General features: G+C 37.3%; 1 protein-coding gene across 49 annotated transcripts in view; it reads left to right on the forward strand.

Annotated features, from left to right (window-relative positions):
- RIMS1 (regulating synaptic membrane exocytosis 1) overlaps positions 1-27,457 on the forward strand; it is a 316,131-nt gene that overhangs the window by 116,391 nt on the left and 172,283 nt on the right. For 47 of the 49 annotated variants that reach the window (XM_032104808.1, XM_032104763.1, XM_032104765.1 and 44 more), the window contains exons 2-3: positions 3,306-3,519; positions 5,172-5,183. In XM_032104808.1, the coding sequence (XP_031960699.1) occupies positions 3,306-3,519; positions 5,172-5,183 (226 nt within the window). The remainder of the gene's footprint in view (positions 1-3,305; positions 3,520-5,171; positions 5,184-27,457) is intronic. The other 2 variants (XM_032104770.1, XM_032104776.1) reach the window with 1 other exon arrangement.

Genomic DNA, 27,457 nt, shown 5'->3' on the forward strand with positions numbered 1-27,457 from the left:
GTCTGTCAGAGGGGATTGAATTGGTATCTGCCTCAAGGGTCTGCCAAGCCATTATCATATCATATGCTGTTATTAATCTTTAGCCTAACCTTGTTTACATTAAGGAATATTTAACAGATTTAAATTTTCCTTGCATCTGATGAGAATGTGCTCAATAGCCTGGAAGTTAAGGAGCAAATCAAAACCAACCATCTGTATTTTAGTTCTTGTTTAATACTTAATATACTTCGATATACAGCAAAACTATTGAGAGGGATTGCTGCTGCCATTATAGAATAGCCAGAGATACAGAGATCCAGCTTTTTCCTCAAAAAGGTAGCAAAGGTGGTTAAAAAAAGAGCTAATTGAACCAGACCTGCTGTGAGCTGGGTAAGATTCTTTCTGCTCTGTGAAATGTACAGTCATTTTCTCCAATTCCATTCTTGCTGTAGATAAAATGTCAGAGTTTCCCCAGCAGTACCATGTATGATATGCAAGATAAAGGTTTCAAACCCCTCATAGTAAAATATGTCTTACATGGATGCAGAAATTAGCAAATCTATAAAAAGTGATACTTATTTATAAAGAACTTCAATCTCATCTCACTTAAGTTTTGCCCAGTTGGTAGCATGTTCATCTATCCCTTGGTGCACACAGAAAGACAAACCATAATTGTATTAATACTCTCCATAAGCTTCATATGAGATAGAAAAAATTCTAATGTAGACAGTCTAATTGGAAAAGAACAGGAAGAGGGGCAGTGCTTGCTGTTATCTTCCCTTTCCACGTTAGTGAACAGCCAGGGCTTTTGGTTTTACTTTAGTGGAGGAGAACTGAATTTAGTTTCCATGGTTTCATTTTTTAATAGAATATTTGATGTAATAAGAAATTTACCTACAGATCTCTCCATTATTTAATTGCATTCTTTAAGCTGGTTATTATAAAAATTTCTGAATGTCTTCGGTTGTTTTTATGAATCATAAGTGAGCAGCTGTGTAAGATAAGTTAATTCATATGTGTAATCCAGTTATATGGCCAAAAGTATTAAGTTTCTCCAGTATTTTGTCTAATTCTTTGACCTACTTTTCTCATCTTACTCAATACTGCAAAGGTTTTTTAAGCAGGTTAGTAAAAAAACCCCCAAAAACAAAACCCCTTGCTGCTCCTGCCAAGCTTTTAATTAGCATAAAGCATAAATATAATGCATCATGTTTGTAGTTAGGGAGAATAAATTACTTGGCTGCTTAGCTTTTGCTGTTGCTGCATTCTCACTAGAATGCCCCCATGTGAAGTTACTGGTTTTAGCGTGAGAGCTGGTTGATTTATGTATTTACAAGCAATAATATTCCTGTCCAACTGAATTATGTGTATTTTACCACAATTCCTGTGAGTTAAGTTGAATTGTCATTTTTAAGGCTTGAATATCATGTTAAAGTAAAAATATCCACTTCACCAAAACAGCATACAAAGAACACTGATTACTTACACCTTAAAAGTCCTGACAAGTTCACCACACACACACACACAAAAGCCCACAGAAACATGGAATTGTGTCACTAAAAAGACACTGGTTAAATGGTGTGAGTCTCAGTGCTAATTAAGGAAGTAGGTAGCTCAAACCAGGGAGCAGAGATAAAGGATATCACCAAGACCTCTACAGAGAACGCACCTACTGTTTCCATTTAATAAACTCAAGATTCTCTGTTTCTGTTCATGATCTGTGTAGCTGCTTATGATTTTTTAAATGTTATCCATGGAGATGTAGATTTGAAGCAACATCTGGGAAAGCCTGGGTTCTACATAGCATGGTGCAAGTTGTGCCCTGCTGGACTCTCCTCCTTAGGCTGTCTGAGGTCTTTGCCCAAGCTCATGACAATAAAGGTCAGGAATTGCAGTGCTGTCCTGCTGCACCTACAGAAGTGTTTCTTTCTTGTATGATTTGATGACTAATAAGATAGTTAACAGCAAAATACAATCCTTTTAAGTTAAGCTTCAGGGTGGAGTAAATGAAGCTTCACGGCAGCTGAGCTTGGTGCTGCTTTAAATAGGATGATCCAGCTCTTTACTGGTCTCTTTAATTTTTGGCTTTGGGAGCTCATGTCCTACATTCCTCTCAGATGTCCAGAAGCAAAATGATGGGAAAATATTTTGTTTTTTTCATTTTTGGAGAATTAGTTTTCTATTGATTCAAGTTCAGGTTCATGGGTTAGGCCACTGAGAGGGATCTGGTGAATGTTGAAATTGGTGCCTAAGAAGCAGTTTCAGTATGCAGCCAGGATGAGGAGAGTATCTGGATTGCCCCTTTTGGAAATGCCCAGAACTTTGGATAGTTTCCCTCTGAAATTTTGTCTTTGCCAAGAAAGTTTCATAGAAACAAACAGGAGAACATTTTTTTCCTCAGGGAAAATATAATAATGATAAGAAAGATTTTATCACTAAGCATTTATTATTATTATTATTATTATTACTATTATTATTATTATTATCATTATCATTATTATTCCTCCTGAGTTATAGAAGGGAGAGTGAAAGCCAGCGGGCTGTGTTCTCTTCCCTGAGCTATGATTAGGAGGTGAATCTGTTGTGTAGCAGCTTGCTTAGCCAATTGGTGGGCATAAGGTCAGTGTGTTTGTTATTTGGGGCAGCTGGAAGAGAAGTGCTGCTTCTTTGAACACCAGTCTTCATCATAGAAACCTCTGTACTTGCTAATGCTTCTATCTACTCCTACAGCTAAACTGGAAGAAATATCTGTAATGAGGGATAGCAAACCTTAAGTTGTTTAAGTTCATACTTAACAAGAGAAAACACAACAGATTGTAAATATAGAGGTTTGAAATAAAGAGATGTTCTCATATTCTTGTAAGGTCAGTGTGACTGTAGACCACGTTTTGAAATATTTGTTGTATGTGTTAGTAATCTAGCTTTTCAAAGCACTGAAGGTGAGGATTGATTTACATATTTTGATTACACCTGATGTATAAATTGTTGGTTAAAAAGAAATGCAAATTTGATCACACAATTATTTTTTTTATTCAGTACATGATAGACAATTTTGTTTAATATATGCATTTGGATCAATTTCTGGTCAAGTGAAATGATTTACTTGTAACCTTTGAAGTAAACCTTCAAGAATAAAGATGTCTATTACTTTTTTTCCTTTAGAGTGCCCTATACAGTCTTCTGTGTGCAGCATGTATTTGGTATGAGGTACATACAGTATTGTGAACAGGCCCAGAATATTAGGTAGAGTTGCAAGCTGAAAGAAATACAGAGTAGTAGACTTTCCTCCTATTGGTGCTATATAAACTTTTTTCTCATCTATGCAGGAGGTTGCATCAACAATTTGAAAGCTATAAAGAGCAAGTAAGAAAGATAGGGGAAGAAGCCCGCCGTTACCAGGGAGAGCACAAGGATGATGCTCCAACATGTGGAATCTGTCATAAAACAAAGTTTGCAGATGGTTGTGGCCATTTATGCTCTTATTGCCGGACCAAGTTCTGTGCTCGATGTGGAGGTCGTGTCTCTCTGCGATCAAACAATGTAAGTCTTCTGACGTGTACTCCTAAGAAAAAGCCTCCTTGACATTGTCATGCTACAGATTGTTCACCTTGAGTTTGGCATTTCATGCTTCATTTTACTTAAGTGTTTTGTTCATTGCTTTGTTATGAGGTATGTATCATACAAGTAAATCAATGTAAAATCATACAAGTAAAACAATGTATTTAGTGATTGCCAAGGTACTTTGGAATCACAGAGCTAATTAAAGCAAAAGAATAATAGTGTCTAGTTCTACGGAGTGACAGCTTGAAGAAAATACTTGTTTTTCATAGAATGAAAGAAGAAACCATTTTGCTCAGGTACAGCTCCACATTAATAAATTTTTATTGAAGCCTTATTTAATATTACATTTTTTATTTTCATGGAGCTTTTCATAAACATTTATAGATTACTTTTACATGGAATCAGTTGATTTTTTTGGTTGGGAAAAAAACCCATCCACTTTTCTTAGCACAGTGAAAGTGTTATGCCAATTTATTTTAAACTTATTTAAAGAACAGAACTACAGAATAATCTGGATTAAGTATCTTCCTTTCAGGCAGGTGAGTTGAATTGTTCTCCCTCTGATCTGCATGAGTTAGCTGCAGCAGCTTTCCACAAAACCAAATGATATCTAAGAGTACCCTCTGATCAGTCAGTCCCTTCCAAGCCTCTGGCTACTCACTTGTGCACAAGCAGTAGGATCTAAATTTGGAATACTGTTATCCAGTGATTATTTTTGGCTTGTCATCAAGGACTATGGTGTGTTATAAAACATTTCACACATCTCTTTTTATTACATTAATAGTTTTGTTATCTATCATGAGATGAGGTAACTTTCTCCTATGGCTTTAAGATGCCAGGCTTTTGTAGAGTGCATTTATCAGTGCTCTTGGTATCAACACAAATTCATTTAAAAGTTAACATAGATTTTATAGCAGATAATCCTGTTCACAAGGGACCTAGTTTGTGGCCTTTTCACTTTCCTTAAGATGGGCATCAACTGAATAGGCCTTCTGAAATTTTGTGTAAACCAAAATTAACCCCCCAAAAAGATGCATTTCATGCTTATTTTAGAAGTTTTCCATAGCCTCAATGTACCTGTGAGTCCATTAAATTAAATTCACGTTGTGAAGAAAACTATATATGTGATTGGGAAAATTTGCATGTATTAATATATTAGTAAAAATAGATGCATTGCATTATATCACCTGTAGGTGGTGTCATTGGAGCAAGTCTCTGAAAAATACAATTTACTTTGATATATTACATTATTCTATTAATGAGTGCATGTGATACAGCTTATCTTTACTTAGGAAAAAAATTTGCATATATATTTTAAGCATTTTTCACCCGCTATTTCAAGTCACAGAAATGGAGAAGTGTGAATTCATTTGTTGCTTGCATTTTGTTTCTTATGTTGTTTATGCTTCTGTGGGTCAGGGTGGGAAAACATGTTTTCAACACATGCAGTAATGTCATCTTTTTATTTAAAGCTCTTTTTTTTCTTAATTTTATGTTTTTGTCTCTTTGTAGAGAGTTATTAGAATTGCATTTCTTTGAAATCTGTCTATTAATACTTGCCTATTTTATTCTTTATCTCTTCTTTTTTTCTTTTCTCTTTTTATTCTGCTTCCTTGGATGCTTTCCCAAAGGAGGACAAAGTGGTTAGAATCCATGCTTTTTATAATTTATTATTATAATGTTGTTAGTTAACTGGGATACATATTAATGTGAAAAACTGAACTGAAATTTCAAAATCATCCACAGGGGATGGGGGGAAAACACGAATCCTAACACCCAGGCCCTACACATTCCTTAGCTGAACATAGGCCTAAAGACAGCTCAACAAGGAAACCCAAGACTGTTGTCAAAATTATGACAATAAAAGAAATTAAGAACTAAGAAGTAGAGGAGGCAATAAAGTGTAATAAAATTTTATTTCATAAATATGTCTTTAGTTAACAGTTTTGACTTTTTGCATGCAAGGTCCTTCCATCAGTTTCAGGAAATCTAATTTAGTATTTTAATTGTAATTTCACATTGTTTTACATGGTTTGCTGTGTTTCATTCTGGCTGCAGCAGAAATTCAGGGAATTCCTGTAAAATCAGCTTTTTGATTTACATTTTGAATAATATATGTAGGCAAACAAACTGGACATAAGTATAATGAGCAAGGTGGAGTGAATCCTTTTTGAATGCATAGTCATAATTTGAAAAATCTGCAGAACTTTTAGGATCAATACAGGCATATTCACCACTAGTGCCTGTGCCTTATCTCAAATAGGTGAAGGTAGTTCCCTGTTCATCTCCGCACCCTGTGCATGGCAAAAGGGGTGGCAGTACTTGAACAGAGCAGTGCACGTCCAGTTACCACCTCTTCTTGGGCAGCTCTGTGAAAGATGGTAGTCCAGATTTTTAATTGGAGAATTGAGTGTGGAAATCAGCTAGCTTTTCTGGCACCTCAGCTGAAACGAGTGTAAATTAATTACAACCCAGTGTAGTTTTTGATGCATTCTTTGTGGAGTTACGCTTGTGATATGAGGTAGTGTTAGGCCCCATTCAAATACTAGCATACCTGTAACCTGAAATTTAGTACTGTTCAACACCCAGGGAAAATTATTTCTATCGCATCTGAGTATTGCAGTAGGATTTTTCTATGTCAGTAGTTTCTGAGGGCATGGTTGTTCTTCTAACGGCTATGAAATAGAGCTTTCTACAGCTCATTCCCATGTTTTCTGTGTGGTACTCTGAATGAAGTGTTAAAATAATCCAGTAGTTCTAGATCTTTTCCATTCTATCTAAATGGCTTAGGATAGAGTGAAAGAGGTTTAAGCTCGACACTGATTTCTTACTAAAGCAGTGCATCATTGATGCATCCATCCACTGGGGTGTATTGAAACATTAGTGACCTTGCAACAGCATCTTCTTTAGGGTCAGAAACAGCAAAGCGCTCAAGTACCCTAAATGCCATTTAGGTACAATTTAGCCACCTAGGTTTTGGAGAGCAATTCAGGTGAACCTCACTTGACCTCCTTATATGCTCAAGGCATCCTTCACCCTTCAATTTGAAACAAAAACTTGGCTATATAACAGAAATTGTGTTAGTGTCTGCATGCAGGAGAGATTGTGTCTTCAATAGGGGACAGCTTAGGTGTTCATCTTTAAATAACGTCACTTGGGATCCAGAAAACAGATTCCATGGCACTAAAGATCTCTGAAGATGTGTTCTGAAGACATATCTGTCTCGTCTGGATTGTCCTAAGTGCAATTAAATACATCCTTATTATTTGCACTTGTCTTAGTTTAAGTTTTGCTGTGTTGAACTCCAGGCTTCCACATGCCAAGAAAATGCCCTGATAATAACGCATGAAAATAAATTCTATATGGTGTGATAAAGCTGCCCTACATCTCTTTAACAGCTAAAAAGTTAATGGTAGTTGGAGGGAAAGTATCCAATAATTGAATGTGTGGGAAACATGGGGAACACTTCTTTAAAGTACCATTGCTTTAGCAGTGCCTGTCTCTGAAAGTTAATGGAATATATAGAATTAATAATACATGCCTAGAAATAGCATGTTTTATAACAGAACAATTGGTATGATTAATATAGAGCAACATGAGAAAAATATTATTTCTTAATTATTTTCAGTGGCTCAATATTCCTGACTAATTACATATGGCAAGTTTCATATCAGTAACTTTTAAAACATATTTATCCCTTAATCTCCACATGAATTTTTACCACAGTAAGTTATATTAATACAAAACACATGCACCAAGTTTCTTCAGTTGAATGGTGCATCATTTGGAAAGGATGATGAAGTGTGAATTACCAAAGTGTCAACTCAGGAAAAGTCAAGTGTTATCCTAGATTTGAGGTGTTTCCTGTAGAGTTGGAAAATTAATGATACCTCATCTGGGATATTGTTTCCCATGAGTTACCCATCTTTGACAAACACAAACTGTGACAGGCACAAAGAAAGTCAAATCAGAGCATGATCTGGGAAATAGAGAGCTGCTCATGTGAGAGAGGGCTAGAAAGATTAAAGGGACAAAAGCTAAAGCAATTATACTTGATACCTGAAGTATGGAATTGATATGTAGAAGTGCAGAAAATTTAAACAATAAGAGTAGAGGACAGTGAATGCATGAGACCAAATGGGTATAACTTGGCCCTAAACACTCCTGGCTTGAAAAAAGATGTTTACAGTCATTAGAGTAAAGCCTTGAGAATTTATTTAGTGTGGCTTATTGGAAAGAAAAATACCCCAATAAAACTTTAAAGGCTAAATTTAATGAGGTTAGGACAGGATTTATGTGATGTGGATGCTTGTGGCTGTAGGGCAATGTGTTAGATCCCTAAGAGGTCCTTGCAGCTCTCACTTCTAGCTAAATATTTTAAAAATTTAATGCTTTGAAGCTGTTCTTGACCTTTTCAAGTAAGTGCCAAATATTTTTTAAGGATTTTTTCAAATATATATGGGAGAAATTAATATGTTCTCTCCTCATTTAAAATCATAAAGGACATCCCGAAACACCTTGTAGTGAGAGTTTCTTTGTTAGGCATCCTAGGCTGATCAAGAGATGATGCCAGTACACTTAAAAATTAGTTAGCAATAACTGATATATTCTAGTAGCTAATGAGTTTCATGAATTTCAATGATTCTTGTTCTAATATGTCAAAATGCATACCCAAATATGTTTAGGTTCTTTCATATTCTTTGGGTATTGGTTAGCTCTTTGCACTTTCCACCTGAGTTTGCTCTCTTTTCATACAGTTGCAGGCAGACAACATTTAATGAGTTTAATTCAGTTTTATGTGAGGTAACATTTCAGAAGAAAGTCAGGTAGGTTTCTTTTTTTTTAAGAAAAAGCTGACAGGAGTGACCACTTGCTTTTATTTGGCAGAATGTTCTAGGTGGTTTTAGTTCCGTATAGAGTGCCTACACTTTCACTTCGTATCCTTTTAGTTATGCTCCGTACACCAAGATTTTAATTGCCAAAATGGTAGTGGGTTTAAGTTACTTCTCTCTATTCCATTCACTCTCCCATGTGATGTGAAATATTTTGGTTTTTAGGGCAGTGGAGAAGTCAGCAAAATGTCCAACTGGTTGTTCTCCATGGTTTGGTAAGGAATGGGGAGGGCCCAGCCTCAGTCCTCCTGATGTCCTGGCTGTTACTACTTTCTCTGTTCTTTCATTCCGTGGTACCACAGCCTTGTAAAGCAGAAAAATGACTGAAAATACAACTTCTTTTCTTTCATCATTCATGTAAAACTTTTTCACAGTATTTAGTTAGGTAATGCAAAAATATGTATTGCCTTTGTGATCACCTGATATATGTTTCTTTCTCCTTCTAGAAAAGGAGATACATTTTAGGGTACAAAAATGAATGAGCAAATGCAGTTTCTTTGGATCAAAATTCAAATATTTTGTGAAGTGCTGTGGGTGTATTGAACTAAGTGAAATTTCTATGACATTGACAGAATTAGGTGGAAAATCCATGGTCCAGATTAAGCCATGTATTTATCCATAGCAATCAGTCTACTGTTGTACAGCTTTCATTAGAATTACTACTTTTTATCAAATTTAAAGTGAAAAAAATTGGTAGCAAATGATAAAAGTAAATTTTGCCACCATTTTCCTGTGCTCTGCAGAATAGAGCAGTTTGCTTTCTCTTTTCTGTTTACATATGTAAAGAACAACTGGTAGGAAATCCGGATGTAAAATGCATTATAGATAGATGAGAATTTATTCACTGAACTTAGTAGGATGTGGTTGCAGAAAATAATGCTGGTAATCAGTGCAGAAGAGTATTGTATTTATGATCTGGCTTTCACTGAAACTGTTTTCATTTTAGTATAATGTCAATGATTTATACTTTGAAAGAAAGACAGCTTGGAAACATTTCCTTAATTGTATGTCAGGTGTTTTTTTTCAGGGTATTTGTCATTTAGTTCCTTTAAATTATGCTTAAAATTTGATTACATAATGGCTTGCTAATTTAAGCCTTACCAACTTGAGTACATATGCCATGAAATTCAGCTGTGTTCTAATGCTTTAACAGAAGTTGGTAATATTGTCAGAACAAAATGTCTGGATTGTCATGATTTTTTTTTACATCCCTTTCACAGAACTCTTAGGTCAAATTGTCCATTAAAAGGCTAATTTATGTATGCTCTGACTAACACAGCTGTAGAACAAAACAGAAAAAATCCAGCAGAAGGACGTAAAATTACATAGCAAATTGCAAATTGATAGCAGATAAATTCTCTCTCTGTAGCATTCAATGTAATTTGTTTCCCAAAAGATATGGGGTTTATATGCATCATGAAAGAAGCACTGCTTTTCAATAATGCCTCCCTGGAACTGCTGCTTCTAGCAGGAAAAGATAAAAAAATAAGGCCAGCAAGAAACTGAGGAATTCTATTTCAAGTAAGGTGTGGATCACTGTCCTCTGCTTCTGGGAAGTTAGTTCATTTCAAACAAGTGTGAGTGCATAACATTTTTAAGGAAATCCTTAAAATTAGCTTGCTCTTCACCAAGTTTGCTGAGGAAACATGTTTGCCTTGAAATACCCTTTTTATAGGGTCCAGCTAGCAAAAATGATTGGTTCCTTCTTATATAAAAAAAAAAAAAAAAAAAAAAAAAAAAAAAAAAAAAAAAAAAAAAAAAAAGGCAGGCAGGTGATGGTAATGCTCTGAATTTAACCAGATCAGACTGACTTAATTTACAGATGGGACTGTAGAAGAGTCACTAGACAGCTGGGTTTTTCTTCCACCATAGCCTTTAAGTCATCATTAAATCAGTAACCACTTGATTAAGCTCTGTAGTTACCCAGGTTTAGTTTACCTGTTTGCCAACCTCTTAAATTGTGACTTGTTGTGTGATTCTACACTTTGTGACCAAGAAAATATATTGCTACTGCAACCTTCTCTCTTAACCTGTGATAAAGGGCTCCTGAATCCTTCATGTCTGCTCTTGCTGTTGTCATGCAAGCTGGGTAACAGAGATCTGTGGATACCTGACATAAAAAATACTGAAAACTCCATGTAGTATAATGGCACCTAAAAAAAACCCCCAAACTTTAAATCCACTGCAGTGTTATTTCTTGCCATGTTATCCTATTTTTAGTCTTGTATTTTTGGTATTGTTGTTTCAATTTAACTGATTTGAGACTATGGGAATTATTTTGAATGTCAGCAATACCTTTGAGTGTAATAATTCCTTCCATTGCAAAATCTTGCATTAAAACAAACAAACAAAAGAAGGATTGCAAAGGTCAGTTAGGCTTTTCAGGAGAAGCTTTATTCCACCTCCTCTTGTCTAATGTCATGTGTGTGTACATATATATATATATATATATATATATATATATATATAGTATATGTATGTATAAGCATATATTGTATAGATTTTTCATAATTGAACATACATGCATACCATATACATACATCCTGCTACATAGCCTTATACAGGAAGTACAGAGCAACCCAGTTTTTTGACCTTTGAAATCTGTTAATGGTTCAAGGTATTCAAATCACCTGAGGAGTTATTATTTACGTACCAGTTTTTCTTGACAAAAAGAGATGTTATGCCATAGCACTCACAGAATCCCAGAAGGGTTGAGGTTGAAGAGAGTCTCCAGAGGTCATCTGATCCAAACCCCTGTGCTCAGGCAGGGCTTGTCCTTACAGCTTGGCACATTCATGTGTCTTTTGACTTGCAGGGTGAGCAGTGAAAAACTCAAGGAGAATTCATGTCATTTTTATTACTTGTTTGCTTATTGTAACTATATACATTATAGGCTTACACAAAATCTCATTAAGTTCTGTTAGGAAATAATTATGTGACTTACAGCTTTGGACAAATGAATTTCAGAATTTTACAGAATCCTTTAGAAAGAGTACTAACACTAGGATGATTTTTTTCAGCTCAGTGTTCAGAGAGAAAGAAATACCAAAGCTACAAAATCAACTTTGAGCTTTTCATTTCTTTCAATGTAGTATTTTTATTTTAATGCTCACAATCTCACATTCTGTTTGGTCCAATTAAGCTGATGATATAAAGCTGAGGAGCAGGAGCAGGAGAGCCTTCCAGTGGTTTTCCCAAAAACAGTGTGTATCCTACTGGCTCAGATACTATCTGAGGTGTGGGAGATCACTGTTGAACTCCATTGTGATAAAGGCTGCTTTTCCAGATGCTGTCAGTACTGAAGAGGAACATCTTCCTACCTGACTTGGGTCAGTCTCACTACAAAGACAGAAAAAAAAAAAGTTGAAATTATTTTTCCTTTTTTTGTTTTTGTCCAGCAGTATACTTTGAGTTAGTATTTAGATCTTTGCTGAAGTGATTTTATTGCACTTTTCTATTAAGTTCTGGTTTCAGAAAATGTAAAAATATAGAAGTATTTTTATTCACTGTTCTGTCAAATATGATTCATCTATGCCCTAAACATCTGTAAGTGAAGAGGTGGGGTTCAGGTTCTTATGTAAAGGAAGATAATTTTGGTTAATTAGTTTCAACTGCAGATATATGTTGAAAAGACAAATCAGTTAAGTAAGTTAGAACAATTGAAATCTGAGATTTTTTTTATGCAGTGCACCTTAGGTAGAAAGAGGATAATAAAGAAAGAAAATACTAGTGGTGCAACACAACAGTAAGAAGTCATGAGGAAGGCCTGGTTTCTGTTTGATGTGTTCATATACCTTAATATAATCAATATGATCCTGTAGACTGTAACTTTATAGTAGATTCTTATCCTTGTCTCTCCAGTGAATACAGTTTTGAAAATGAACAAGTATCACCTTATAGATTTAATATGATAATGTTGCATATCTGGTGTAAGGTAAAAAGAAAAAATGAACAGTTTAAACCAGACACAATTCTGATCATCTCTGACTAGTCAAAATATATACACAATTTTATAAAATCGGGTGAAAAAAATTTATCAAATAAAGAATTGCTAAAATTATATGTTTATATGCGTGAAATAAAATTTTCTTTCTACATCTTACTGCTTATACTTATTAATTCTGATAGATTGGAAATACATTGATAGTCTTTGATCACCTTTTGCTTGCAATTGTGCCATAAAAATGTAGATAGCTCTAGATAGCTGTAATAATAGTGATGCATACAATTAAAATCCTAATTTTAAATGGAGCATTTCTTCTTTAATGAGGGCTTTCTCTTGTAATAGGAACCTTTTATTCTTATAAACAAATCATTATTGCTGAGTCATTAGTAACATTCTCATAAATATTAAGTCTTCTAAATATTTAAGGCTTCTACAGTAAATATTTCAGTTTTATATTTTTTCCAGATTTTCTGGGAATAGGGTTGGTTAGCTACTGGTAGGATACCTGCTTAGATTGGTCTGTGTAGATGATAATTTTCAAAGCGTAGTCACTCCAGGAATCTGTTTATGAGTCCTTCAGTTCTTCATTACTTCAACCTGTTTCCAGTAATGTTACTATCAGTAGAAAGCAAACTCAGCCTTAAATCCCTGCAAAACCTGTAGACAGCAAGCTGCAGTTTTGGCTGTGAGGTCACTATACCTATTTGGAACCGTTCTTCCATCCTTTCAGTCTATTATGCACATTTAATTGCCTTAATTTTCCACAATGTGCTACTTTTTCAAGTCCTTTAATTCATTATATGAATTGCTTTGAATTTATTGTTACCTCTTGCTAAGAAGTCAAATCCAATCTCACTACTATTAATATTGGGCTATTACCTTTATGGTATCTTAAAATCCAAAACTCCACTGGCATTTTCATTTGCCATCCCAACCAAGGGAGGTGGGTTTGTGTTTTGTCATGCCCAATTTCAGTTGGGATGCAAAAAAGATAATCTGTAAGTGTGGAAAAGAATTACGTGGAAGCCCTCCCTGCTATGGAGGGCTAAAGAGAAGGGATCACTTTACAAAGACATACCAGGCAGACAAACATTTCACACCACCTAAACTTTCATCTCATTCACCCTGAAGAAAGAAATGTTGATACCTCTTCTGAGTGATACTCCAAAAAGAGCTTAGCTTTAGAGACTGCAGGAACTTTTTCTTTTCTTTTTTTTTTTCCCTCCTTCAAAAACATTGAGGGAGAACAGAGTAGCAAACTTGCAGATGTCCAGGGATGTATTTAGGCTCCGGAGGCTTGAAGAAGTGTGTTCCTCTGTGGGATGCCTGAGGGGATATGGTGCACCAGCAGAGCTGACTGCTGATGTCCAAGCAGAGGTCAGTCAGAGCTGGTAGTCCTGTGGCAGCACCTGATGGGACTTTTTTTTATCTGAGCAATGCCCCTTCAGTTTTTCCAGCAGTGGTCTGTTTCCTAGATATACTTGGGTTTTATTGCTAGAAGACGATCAATCTAGAATCGTGTTGCTTATTTCAAACTGTGCCCAGCTATGGTATCTGTGAAAAGTCCTCTTGTGAAAAGATCCCATAAAGTGGAAGATATCTTCTAATCATGCATGATCCTTCCCTAAAAGACTTGAGCTTTTGGCAAAACTAACTGAATCCCCTTTTCAGCCTCTGGATACCTTTGTTCCATGTGGTCACACAAAAACCAGCTGCCAGCTACCAGGCATGTGAGAGTGCATTCATTTAAGCTGAGGCTGATTTGACAGCCCAGTGTGTACCCCTTAAGCCCAACAAATTCTTTACTTGATAATTTTATTTCTTCTTGCAATTTGTGTCTTTCAGCTTGAATCACTGTAGCTCTCATTCATGTAAGAGTCTTCTATGTGATGGGATTTTTAACATGGTATGTGGGGGTTAGGACTAAGTATGACTTCTAATATTTAAAATGTTCGTAGTTATATACACTGCTGAGGCACAATTGTTTGGTTTTAGTAGTTTACAAAATAACAAAGGAATGCTAAATAGAGCTAAATTTAGTAAACTGAATTCCTGGGCTATTCTGGCACCCCAAGAGCAGGGAGATTTTAGCCAAAAAGAGATCTTACCGCAAAGAGAGATTTTATAAGATTTATGACCTATTATGCATTATGAGAAATTGACAAGTAGCTGAAAAAATTTCAAGAGAACAAAGTAATTATGAGGACTAAATGTAATCTGTGCTCTGTTGCTGTTTCTTTTTTTATCATAAATGACCTTAATCCTCATCCAGGATTAAAATTCAGTGTATTTTTAGCCATGCAATATCCTAGATAAAAGATACTTCCATCTATGTTTTTATATACTTTGCATACTGGAGCATTTTGTAATTTTACTTAAGGGATGGATGCTTCTGTCTATACATCTCCAGTGCTGCAATTAGAGAGGATGTAGGATAGTTTGTCATACATATACCTGAGGTACATGATTTTGTTAAGCATAATTGAAGATAGAACTGTGTATTTCAAGCAAGCAAATCCACAGGCAAAGTTTCTGTAGCATTTTGTGAGTTTTTTCAAATTCCTTTAATATTAAAGGACCCATCTGCAAGTGAGCCTTTGTGTGGAGATGAATCAAATCTCTCCCCAAAACTGTGATTATAAAATGATATAAAATATCTGTTACCAGTTGTTTAATGACTGGTAAGAGGTTAAGTGAAAATCTGGACAAAATGTAATCTGCATTTCCTTAAAGAGCAGATAAAACCTAATAATTTTTTTAATCCAGATTGAGGTTTCTAAAATGCTGCATGTTATTTAGGCTGAAGTTTAATCGTGTACTCTGCAATTTCAGTATGCCAGCTAAAACACCTGTCAACTAATTTTCATGCAACAGGTTTATAGAATCTTTGGAATTAAATGTTGCTTTCTCAATAATCTATTAGATTTGTTATTAACTTGTCCATAAAAAGCAGGTTCCCATAGCAAAACCCTTTTTAATGGTGAGTTTTGGGAAAGTTATTTGGGATATTGCATTCTAAAAAGTTGAGTATTACTGAGAAGTACAGATTAATCATAGAGATGAGCAGATATTGCTGGGACTCTGTATAAATAGATGAGCATGGGAATGATGGTTGTGTTGTCATGACTGGAGGAAATTTTTGTATGTTGCTGGGATTTTAATACTGGTAGTGTAACTTTTATCTCTGCAACATGTGGTAAGTGATCAAAACTCATGTATACATGCATCAGCAAAGTTAATCTTTCTCTCTAATTTTTTCTTCTCTGAGCAATAGCTTCTACAAATGGAGAGAGAGCAGTTGCAAGTTCGTCAGCAAGCTGCTGTCAAGACCTTTGTCAGCCTGACAGCTTTACCCCTCAGGATTATTTGGATCAGTCCTTTTAGCTGTAAAGAAACCTGCTTTTCTAGACTATTTCAGGGACTCATCTCACTGCCTTTGTGGTTGGGTAAAGAGACCACAGAGGCAACTTCTTGCCCATGTAAGTTTAATGCAGCAGAAAAAGCAACAAGGGAATTAAACTGAGGAAGACTTCATCTACTTTATGGTTTGGGTTTTTTTGCCCCCTAAGCTTTCAGCATAGATATAACCATACTCTAGCACATTTGTGATATCCTGTGTTGCAGGTTATACCCCTTCACTCCATACACCTGATGTTTTCCTAATCAACCAGCAAGTGTTTAGTAGAGCCTATTGCTCGTGTTAGAGGAGCTGCCCTCTTGGTCACTTGTGTAGACTGTTAAAGAGGAGACTGGTGAAGCGTCCAAAGGAGATTGAGTCAATACATTTACCAGCCAGACTGAGTAGGAATCAGTCCCAGATGAGAACCCCTACATTGTATGTGAGCTGGGTTTATGCTTTTGTTATACTTATGGGGGGAGATCAGTGTGCCCCAGAGTGCTTCAGCTTGCTCTGAACTAGACTAAATCAGCTCTGAATCTTTCTCAACTGTGGTTCCTGCTTAGCAAAATAGAGCCCCAAGTCATCCAGTGCCCTATAAGGTACTGCAGAGTTTTACTGTAGCTCCCAGCAGCTGCCCAGTGAGGGTGGCTCTCAGGTAATACCCATTTCATACCTTACAGCTCCGCACTCATATTTTAGAAATGTTAGGGCATTGAAGGTAGAGCTGAATGCCAGTGTTGAGGCAGTTGAATCCTACAACAGATTTTCATCAGCTACAGTAGGAAATCATATAGCAGCAATGGCCTGTAGACACATTTAGAAACCTATATTTAGTCTTTCAAATGAAACTCTACACGCTCCATCTGAATCTTCTGTGCAAACCTACGCATTCTCTCCCCTACAGGCAACCTGACAATTCATGCACCAGCTGGTATCTTTTTCAGCCTTTTGTCTCCTACGTGAACTGACCTCCTTAAAAGAGGGTATGCAGTCTTATTCAGTCTGTGATATGTGGAAAGTTGTGAATATATTCCACTGTAGAGAGTTCAATTTGGCTTTTTTGTCCCATATTAAAGACAGTCACTGACAATAAAATGTTGTATGTTACTGAAAATTGTACCAACCCACACTTAAATTTTCAATATTTTATTTAGGATATACTTATTAGTGTTGGTAAACTCTTTTCCATTTCTTGAGTATAATTCATAGGCCTGAGAAGACCAAAACCTTTTTTTAACTCAGTAAGCATGCAGTGAGACAGTCATAAATTCTTGTTAAAAATTTCCTGTACACAATCTTCAGATAATGAGAATAGTAGAGTTCATCTGAGTACTCAGCTTCGTAAAGATCAAGTCAGCTAAGGGAATGAAAACCCTTAATCAAGGATAGAATGTTTTAGCCTTCTTGAGAGTAAGATGGTGATTGGAGAAAAACTGAGTTGGTCTAGTTGACTTAGGAGAAACTGCTTCTTTTTGTAAAAAGGTGATAGGCAGATATTGGATACAAAAGGCAGGTGCAGTTAACCATGCAGCCAAGTCAAGGAGCAAGCCTAATGCTTGAGGCTACCCAAGTTTCAGGCAGGTTTGGCAGGCAGTCTTATGCTAATATAGTATGTGTTTCTCAGAAACTGTGCTCCTTTTGTAATGCCAGAGAGAGATGTACCCTATCAAAAGTTATTGCAGCAAAAGCTTTATGGAGTCTCAATAGCTGTTGAATAGTGCTACGTACAGTTCTCTCCAGACTATGTGCCTAGATTTCCAAGTTATCCATTGAAAAGAGAGTTGAAAGCTTGACAGATCTGGGCCTCTATTAGCAAGACCCAATGATAAATAGAAAATAATGTTTCAGTGATTGTAATTTCATGAAAAATAACTTGATTTTTAAGTCTCTTGATATGAAAGTTTATGATGAAGTTAAATTTGATTAAGAAGGCTGATAAATCTATCTGGCTGCTGCTGTAATGCTTCCAAATGATTTTTTTCTCCCATTGAAGACTGGGGAGAAACTGTTAAGATTCCAAGGACTGTAGATGGGCTTTCAGTTATTTGTAAAACTGTTATGCAGTTTGTTTCACAAATACAAGATTTATGCATTTCTTCATCTTGTAAGTCTTGTTAAAGAAGCTTTTGTGGTGGACTGACCTTGTCTGTCTGCTAGAGGCTCCAGCAGGATAAGGGGAGAAAATAAGATGGAAAAGCTCATGGGCTGACATAAAAACAGGAAGTTGGTTCACCGACTACCACCAAGGGTAAAACAGACTCAGCTTGGGGAAGGTTAATTTCATTTACTGCCAACTAAACTAGAGTTGGATTGTGAGAAGCAAAGACAAAACCTAAAATACCTCCGTGCTCCTCGTTTCTTCCCAGTGTCAACTTTAGTCTTCCATTCCCAACTCCTCTGCCTTGTCCAGCCACATGGTTGGTACAGGGGCATCAGGCATGGGCTGGGACCAGTCCATAATAGCTCCCCTCTGTTGCTCCCTCTTCCTCCAGCTTGGAGTCCTCAGTGGGCTGCAGTCTTTCAGGAAAAATACCTGCTCCCATGTAGATTCTCCAGGGCCTGCATCTTCTGTCAGGAAAACCTTCCCCAGCATGGTCTTCTCTACAGGATGTAGGGGAATCCCTGCTCAGGGGACTGCAGTACTTCCTCCCCTCTGCCTTCCCTCACCTTGGGGCTGGCAAGGCTGGTTCTCACGCTTTCCCCCTCACTCCTCGCTGCCTGTGTCGTGCTTTTGCCATTCTTAACCCGCTGCTCCCGAGGCGCTCCCGCCTCAGCCGGGGGCTCAGCCGTGTCCAGCGGTGGGTGTGCTGGAGCCTCCGGAGCCGGCCGTGTCTGGCACGAACAGCCCGGGGCTCCCTGCAGCTCCTGCTGCTGCCGTCCTGGGGCACCTGCACCCCACATGGCTTCAGCCCTGCCCCCTGCAGGCAGCCTTCTTAGTCCTCAGACTATTTTCTCTTTCCTTCTTAGCTATTTCTTTTTGTAGCTCTGCATGTCATGGGATCAGCTTGCCTTTCCTTTGGCCAGAAGTACCTGTAGTTACTGCTGTCTTCAGTGAACTGACTGGATTTAATCCTTGGATTTGATGCACGAAACAATAGCTTATTTTCAGGGTATATGATGCAGATTTTTGAAACATTACTTTGGAAGACTTCCCTGTTTTCTTAATTTTCTGTCCTTTTTTTAAAAGCAGAAGATCCTTTATACAGTGAGTGGCACATGGGTTGCAATCATCCTTATTCACTTGCTTTCATTTCTCATTTTGTTCTCAACTTCCGTTAATTTTTCTGATTACAAGTAAATTTTGAAACTATATCATGGCAAGTTTTGAGGCAGTGTTACAGGCTTTGTTTTGCATAAGCTAATTTAGAATTAAATATTTAGTAGATAACAATGCTGCATTTAGCATCTCACTGTTACATCATACATTGTGTCATAAATTAAAATCATACGAAAGCAACTTTGTGTACACCAAGTGGATGAAAATGAGTTAAATGATGGCCACAGATCTAATCATAAACTACCATCAACATAAAATGACTGTCTTTCTATTTTAGCCCCAGAAGGATCACATTTGGTGTTTAAGTATTTTAACATTTACTTTTAAAAGCCACTCTTTTGGAGGTGCTAAATTATGACAAGAAGAGCTTCCTGATGTATAGCACCTTATATTACTTGTGAGTTGGCTGTTTTCTCAAAACTCATCTGACATAGCGTTCTCTGTGCCCTTTCACTCAGTTAAGGTCTTCAGTTTGTTTGGTAGGAATCTGCATTTTAGTGTTTTCTTAGATGGTCATTGCCAACTAAAAGCTCTATTTTTTGCCATGTTTATGTTATAAATGTAGCTACCACAATTTTTCTTGGCTAAGAAAATCACCTTTTACTCCTTGCTTCTGTTTTGATTTTATTTTTCTTTCCTTTTAAGTATATAACCTGTCCAGCATATATTTTAATGGTAATTACTATTTCTTAGCAATTTATCTTACTGAATAGCTGAAAGGTATGTACTCTCTCAATCTTATTTCCTTTTTTATTTCTGATAACTTCCTGGATGGCTGACTTTAGCTGCCCAGTAATTTCCTTTTACAATTAAAATGTCACGTATTATTGTATTAAATGAGTGCTAAGAACTATGATTCCTGTGCTTCAAACAGCAAGGAAAGAGAGCATTGTTCAAGATTAACATAGAATACAGCAATTCTTAGGCTTCTGTATAATAAGCATTTTGGGATGGCTAAATTTAGCAAATACCATAAATGTTTCAAAAAGAAAAGTTCCTTGTGCTTGCACAGCAAGTGACGTGGCATAGTCTCAGCAACTCTTGCAAATAAAATGCTTAAATCTAATTATGTATTAGAGAGGATGAGAAATAAGCATATGTAGATTTAGAAACTGAAGAGTCACTTCTGCTTTGATTTAATTTGAAAGACAGCCATTAAAATCATACAGAGGACTTGGTACTATAGTCTGACTTATGCAGAGCAGGACATTCAGTGCAGATCCTAAACCTTTCAGCTCTATCATAGTCTGCAAGAAACAAATTCTTACAAGGGTAGCAATACTCTTATCACTAGTGCTCAGGACAAAAAAAAAAAAATAGAGGTCTCTTCTAGTGGCTGAATGTTAAACTTCAGAATAGGTTGTTTCTTTAAAATAGGCAGGGGGAAAAAAAGTGAAGGATTTGCAAATAAGGCTGCAGTGTCACAAGGTTATTACAAAAGCTGCTGGACGTGCTTTGTTTGCATTTAGAACTTTAGTGTCTCACATCCAATCTGACGCTGTTCTCTGCTGTGTACTGAGAGTCCTGGTGAGCTCATTTGTAAGGTGGTTTGTCATAGTGCATGTGTGTGTGTGTAGTAGGCTTGGTAATGTAGTAGGCATGGTAAGCCCTGATTATGCCTGAAGAGATGTAAAACTCACCTAAAAGCACTTTTCTTAAAAGAGGAAGACAACCCTGAATCCCTAAATGCCTTCTTTGTTTTCTGAAGAAAAAAACCCAATCCCAAAGAAAAAACCCTAAACTGAGGAAAGGAAGTAGAGTTGTCTCTGAAGTAAGTTTTATTTGTCCATGTGTCATCTCTGTTCCAAATGCAATAACTTTTGCTATGTGATAACAAAACAATCCAATTTTGTTGCTTTTCCAGCACACTAGTGTCCTCATAATCCCTGATATTTGTCCCACTTTCTCCCTTTTGTCTGTCTCTCAGTTTTTTTCCTCAAATTGTTGTTCCCTCTTTATCTTTTCTCTTCACCCTGGTTTGAACCTTTCTGTTTGTCCCTGTTCTCTTGGACATTCTTCTTGGCCACCTCATCTCACAAGTCTTCCCTTCTTCCCTGCATTCTTTTGTCTAAAGAACTGAAGTGGTTAAAGGAAAGTTATTAAAGACAGCAGGGCCAGAAGAGTCTGACCTCCAGTAAACCAGTCGTATTTAAGCTGGGATAAACTGCTGGTTTTAGTATAATCACCTAAAACTTACAGAGACAACCAGAATAAAACAGTACTAACATTAGAAATATGTAGTCTACTGACCTGATTTCAGTGTGAAGTTAAAATTAATTATAAACTAGAGAGAAATACAAAGGAATGATTAAACTCATATTCTAGAAAGAGCAGATACTGCTAAAATAAAATCTTCTAGAAAACCTCTCCCTGTGGCTATGGATGAGAGTGGAATTGTCTGATTTGTCTATTCTGTCTGTTTTGGATTAAAATAACTGAAGGTGATTTGTTTAGCTGAGATAATTCTCCTGGCTGTATTACATAATCTGAATTGAAAAAGCTCAAAGATGGAGTCACATGAACATGCAAGGATCAAATCAAAACTGAGAGGAACAATACTGTGCATAGAATGTTTATCACACAGCTTGGTCAGTTCACAAAATGGGCACAGTCTTTGAGCCCAGCAGAAGGCTGATGTATCTGAAAGTTGTTTTTTCCAGATACACCATGTGATCAGAGGTACTCCTGCTTCCTGCAAACTCCATGTTTGTGTTTAGTGTTCAGCTACTTCAAATACGGCTGAATACTGAACAGCAAATATCAGTATGCAGGAAAGGTGATTCAAGTTTAGGCAATAGTAGATGGACCTCACCAGCTCTGGAAGCTGTTTCTATGGCAAGGCTACGTTCTACCAAGCAGGGAATAAGAAAGTTCTCTCCTTAGTTGCTGACATGGTTCTCTTTCTTTTATGTAAGGGATCTAGCTGGCCATTAAATTTCTTTTAAGTCCTGACACACACAGAAACCTGCAACACACAAACCCCTTACCTGATGAAAAAGATTGCTTGCTTCTGTTGAGCAGGCACGTGAGCACAAGTCTGGCTCATGGTCCCTGTATTTGTACCACCATGGAGTAGGCATCCCTCTATTTCAGATAATAAAGAGGCAAAATATCCTTAACTGTTGCCTCTTCCCTGAATAGCGTTAAACTGTCACTGCACTATATGCCTTTTATTTGTTTAGGAATTACAAAGCCTCATTAGATATCTGAGAATATACAGGTAAGTGCAGAAGATCAGAATGGTTCTCATCATCTAGCAAAGTTCTGATCTCAAATTTTAGCCTGTTTTTGTAACAGTAGCTTCATCGGATGATGAAATATCATTACCGTTTGATTTTTCCAAGTGTATTGTTCTGCACTGCTTTACATCACTTTACCTTATTGAAACTTCCCTCTTTCCTGTGTGGTCTGCCAGTAGTATTGCAAATTCAGAACAGTAAACCTCTGATATTAATACTCGGTGTAGTCTGTAAATTGGCTGTCAGCAATGTGCTATTTAGATCAGTTAAAAAATTGTAATATTCTTACACTGGCACAAAACTCCTAGTGCCTTTTCCTGCCCCATTTTCCTTTTCCTTATCTTTAAAATCTTCCATATTCAAACCCACAGTTTTTTAACCCTTTCTCAGTCTCCCATAGTCTTTGCTTTCCTAAAAATCTACACTTTTCCTTACCAAAACCATAGTTTTCCCCAGTTGGTTTTTTTTTTAATAAATCTGAAATATCCACTCAAATTTGTTGTAGAACACTGATATTGTCTCTTCCCCTTCCTCAAATCTTCCATCCCAGATTTACTGAGATTCCTTTGTGCTCGAGCTTGATAGCACAGATAGCACAGACTTAATCAACTTAGCCTCAGACTCTGCACCTGGAGCGAGAGGTGGGAGAATTAAAAGAAAGGACCATGGACATCTCAGAAGGTAGGATCAACAAAGACGAAATTAAAAAAAAACCCAAACAACAAAAAGACAAAAAACCTGTGTCATCCTTTTGGTAAGGGAGTAACTGCAAATCAGATGTTGAGCCAACTCTTAGTATGTTGTGGTTCCTCAGGATACTCTGGTAGCTTTTTCATAAGAGGAGATCAGGTTGCTGGTCCATGTAAGGTAAAATGTTGTACAAATAAAGTGTATGTTTCCTTTAAAAGTAGCTGTTTTAAACATACAAGAAGTTGCTGTGACGATATCAGTGGGAAGAGTCTGCTTTCTGTAATTATAAGCATTCCATGCATTTACATTCATATCAAAAAGTCAGGCTTAAGTATTTCTAATTGTGTGAAGAAAACTTTAAACTTAAGGGACAGTCTGGGATAGATGGTGAAACATGAATATATGTAACACATATAGGGCATAATCCTATTTGGTGCTTTGTCAAAATCCTCATTGGCAGTAGTAATTGTTCCAAAATACTAAAGGTACCATATGATGCTCAACATTCCCCAAGCATGGAAAGTTCTCTCCAGCTAAATTTACACTATGGTGCCTTTTTTTTTTCATTCTGAAAACTAAATATTTCACAAATATTCATTTTTGAATTTTACTCTTCCACTGAGAATTTCTTTTCTTTCACTAAAAGCTTTCTTTTGTTTTGTTAAGAAAAGTTAAAATATGCAGGATCAACCTGGTGGAGGTTTGTAATGATTTTGTTAGAGCTTACATTTCCAGGTTTATCTGGATTATGTTTAGTACTGTTATCTCTACATGATGTAAAAAAGTATCTGTAACAGATCAGAGACCGTTCCACATCTTTGTGGTCAGCCTCAGGAGGACTGTCCCAGACAGTGTGGTGAGCCAGGCCTGTGTGTGGAGCTGCCCAGGCACAGGAGGAAGCATAAGTTTGATGCCACTCTCCTCCTGCTGTATCACTCAGAAATTAGATGCCTAATTTCATGTTCTGGTTACAAGGCTCTGGCAACCTTATTCTAGGCTTTTTGTGGACTCGGGAGTGTGGGAACTCTAAGCAAAACTCAGCAGCCAGAACTTCTCAGCATAGGAGTTGGTGGGGAACAGAGGAAAATTCTGTCTAAGCAGAGTTCATAGTCATAAATCGCGATTCTCTGTGAGTGGAAAGATGATCAATCCAAGTGGTCAGAGAAGTTTTCTGTCAATCTGCATGGCAGAGATCACTGCAATGAGATGATCCTGCAATATGTCAAAAGTATGCTTTTTTCTTCTCACAAACATTTTGTTCTTCCAAACAGGGTTTTGGGCACTTGTTGTAACTGACAGATCCAAATGTGCTGCACATGCTCCCTTATGTTCCCTTGGCAGCTTGTTATGCCATCCATAAAAATCTTTGTCCTAACATGATTCTCACTCTGCTGTTTATTCAGCCCATTCCCACTGAGTATTCCTGAACTGCCAGCCATTCTCTGTTGCCTTCTATCCCTATCTACATAGCCAGTAGCCAATCCTCCTCTTCCTCACAGCCCCTGAATTTTTGCATCATGTCTTCATAGTGCTCTGTTAGTCTCAGCTCCACTGTCTCTTCCTATGGATCCAAGCAGTGTCTGTAAGCTTCGCTTGTTTCCTGTGTCCATTTTTCTTTCCCCTGAATTGCCTCTGCAGACAGAGGTGCCCAGAACAGATCTCCTGGTGACCCTATGCTCCTGGTGGCCGTCAAGGCCAGTATGTTCCTCTGATTAACTCAACAGCGATAGACGCTGTACAGGTTGGGAACCTCAAACACATACGCAGATGTTTTAGGCAGACAGCCTCTCAAACCTAGAGAGGATGCCATCACAGGGGATGCCACCTAGAGAGGATGCTATCACAGGGGATGCCACCTAGAGAGGATGCTGTTCACACCTTATTTCAACACAGGATAGAGACACCTAATCTCTGAAATCTCTGGCGATGTATAGATATATACAGATATGCTATGAATATAAGACAACTTGGTTCTCACTATATCATATTGGGAGTTTTCAAGCACTCAGTCACTCCACCAGCTTTTGGTAGAAGTAATCTTAAGCTCTTGGATAGCAGAGGAAGTAGCTCTGTTCATAGCTACGTTCACACATCATGGCGCATACTCTGGGAAGAAAATGGGTCAGCGTGCTGTGGGCTTTCCACAGTCCCTCGTGTGAGTACAGTGCCTGTCCACTCAGAACTTCAGGTTATATGTATGGTTTGCTTTAGGGCAGAAACCTGTGTAGATAGTGAGACAAAAAAGAGATAGACCTTCTAGCAGTAAAGTATGTAACATAGCTGAAGAACAGTAAGGCCATTTCTCAGTGCTTTATTCTTGACAAAATCACAGAGTTCTTGATCACCTCTGGAGATCATCAAGTCCAAATCCTTGCTTAGAGCAGGCCCAAGTATATCAGGTTGCCAGGACTGTGTCCTTTTGGGTTTTGAATGTCTCCAAAGATGTAGAATCCATAACGGTATTTTTAATATTTTTTTGTGTATGTTTAAGAATACAAAACCAAAATTTATTTCATGCCTATCAATTCCCTTATCATCTGCACCGGTTGACCCACTCACTTTCCTTTCCATGAGCTTTCTTACAAACAATTTTTAAATTACTGTATGTAAATGTACTGGTGTGAATTTTTAGATAAAACTACTGCCTTCACCAATAGCGATTTTGCTTTCTTCCTTGAAGTCCAAAGATATTCTCAGAGAAGTACATTGTGATAGTGTCTGGAACCTGGCTGTGTGCTGTTTTAGAGATGGTATTTCATATTGTTACTTCATAGCTGCCCAAGTGTCTAACTTCCAACACTCAGTTTGCTGCAGGATTATTCTAGATAATTTTTAATTTTTGTGTAAGTTGTCAGCAGCTTTCTGAAAGATTGGCAGCAGTAGCTGAGAGATTTTGGCAGAAGGGCGTGTGAAGAAAGTCAGGTGGTTTTTTTTTTTTTTTTAAATCTTAAAATTACTAGTAACACTGTTGCTAACATTAGTGGCAACAAAACTAGCACAAAATACACTTTTGATGTTAACTCCTTGAATCACTGTTCCACAGCATCTTTGCTGCCTCCTATAGGCAGTTTGTAGTTGTGGGTTTAGAAACCTAGGCCAGGAATATGACTAGGACAAGTACGTGAGTTGTGTACTCAGTTGCCTAAAAAGTAGGCATCTGATGCCATTTTTGATGCCCAATGTACATAAGACACATATGGCTGGCACATAGGACCTAACTCCTGGGGCAGCGAGGTGGGATATGCTGACTTACCACTAAAGGCACTAGTCTATCATTAGACATAGGATTTTATTTTATTTCACTTGAAATGCTACTTGAAAGTGAGTGGACTCTCTTTGGCTGGAAACCTAAATACCTGAAGTGCCTATAGTAATTTCTGTGTAGACAGAAACAATTTAGGCATCTTACCTGAGTCCTTATTTGTACAGATAGAATCTCATTGGAAAACATAACATCTCAGTTAACTGGAAGGCAAGCAGGAAAAGAGTAGGAAGGGCAGTCTCTTGTGCAAGTGGAAAATTCTGGTAAGGCAGACTTCTAAACATCTCTCCTGGAAAAGCTCTCAGTCAAGCTTGTAAATGGCACCTCAGACTTTAAGGTGACAGGTAGTTCTGTGAGCAGTGCAACCTCATTTGCTATGAATGTCTTGTGGTTGAATTGCCACGTTGATTCTGTGACACCAAAAAAGATTGCACTAATGAAATATTTATAGGGCTTTTATAGAACTGCATGTTTCATGTAACTTCTAAGAATATAATAATTTGAATACTTGCATGCCTGTGCAAAATTTTATTGCATTTGTCCAGTGGGGTAACACATTATTGTAGGGTGTGGGCAGAAAAGGGGGAAGAACCCAATCATCTGTCTGCAAAATCTTCCTTTTCTTGCCTAACTGGAATAAAAATATCTAACTGGAAACCTAAGTTCTGAAGAAAATCTGCTCTGCGCAGGAATGGAAGAACAGAGAGTACTAAAATGGCTTTAATGTCATTGTCCTGAGATGGCTGAGCCCTGTATGTCTGATGACCATCAGCATGGGCAAAGTGGTCCTCTCCATGACTGGAGAGGTGGGCAGCAGAGAATTGCATGGTCCTGTTGAATCCTTCAGTCTAGAGGAGAGGCTTTAGAAAAATCAGAGTTTGAATTTGAAAAATCCTAGGCTACTTCTTTACTAACAAGTTAAATGTAATCTGGGACTGTTCCTAGGTTTTAGAGTATCAGTGTGAATAAACTGACACAAAGCTGCTTGGCAAACTCTTGGTCTTCTGCCTTTACTACTTTCTTATCAAATTTTCCTGGGAGTTGAGGAGTTGGGGTGTTCTGTGGTGCACCTCCAGGAAGCCACTTGTATGGAGTCACCTTGCTTTGAAGCAGAGCAGAGATCCTAGCACAGATACAGACTATTTTGTGTCATTTGGCTTCAGTGCTCAGAAATGTTTCTGTGCAAGTCTAGTGTGCTAGTATTGGTGTCA

Source organism: Corvus moneduloides, chromosome 3 (genome assembly GCF_009650955.1).
Source record: "Corvus moneduloides isolate bCorMon1 chromosome 3, bCorMon1.pri, whole genome shotgun sequence".
NCBI lineage: Eukaryota > Metazoa > Chordata > Aves > Passeriformes > Corvidae > Corvus > Corvus moneduloides.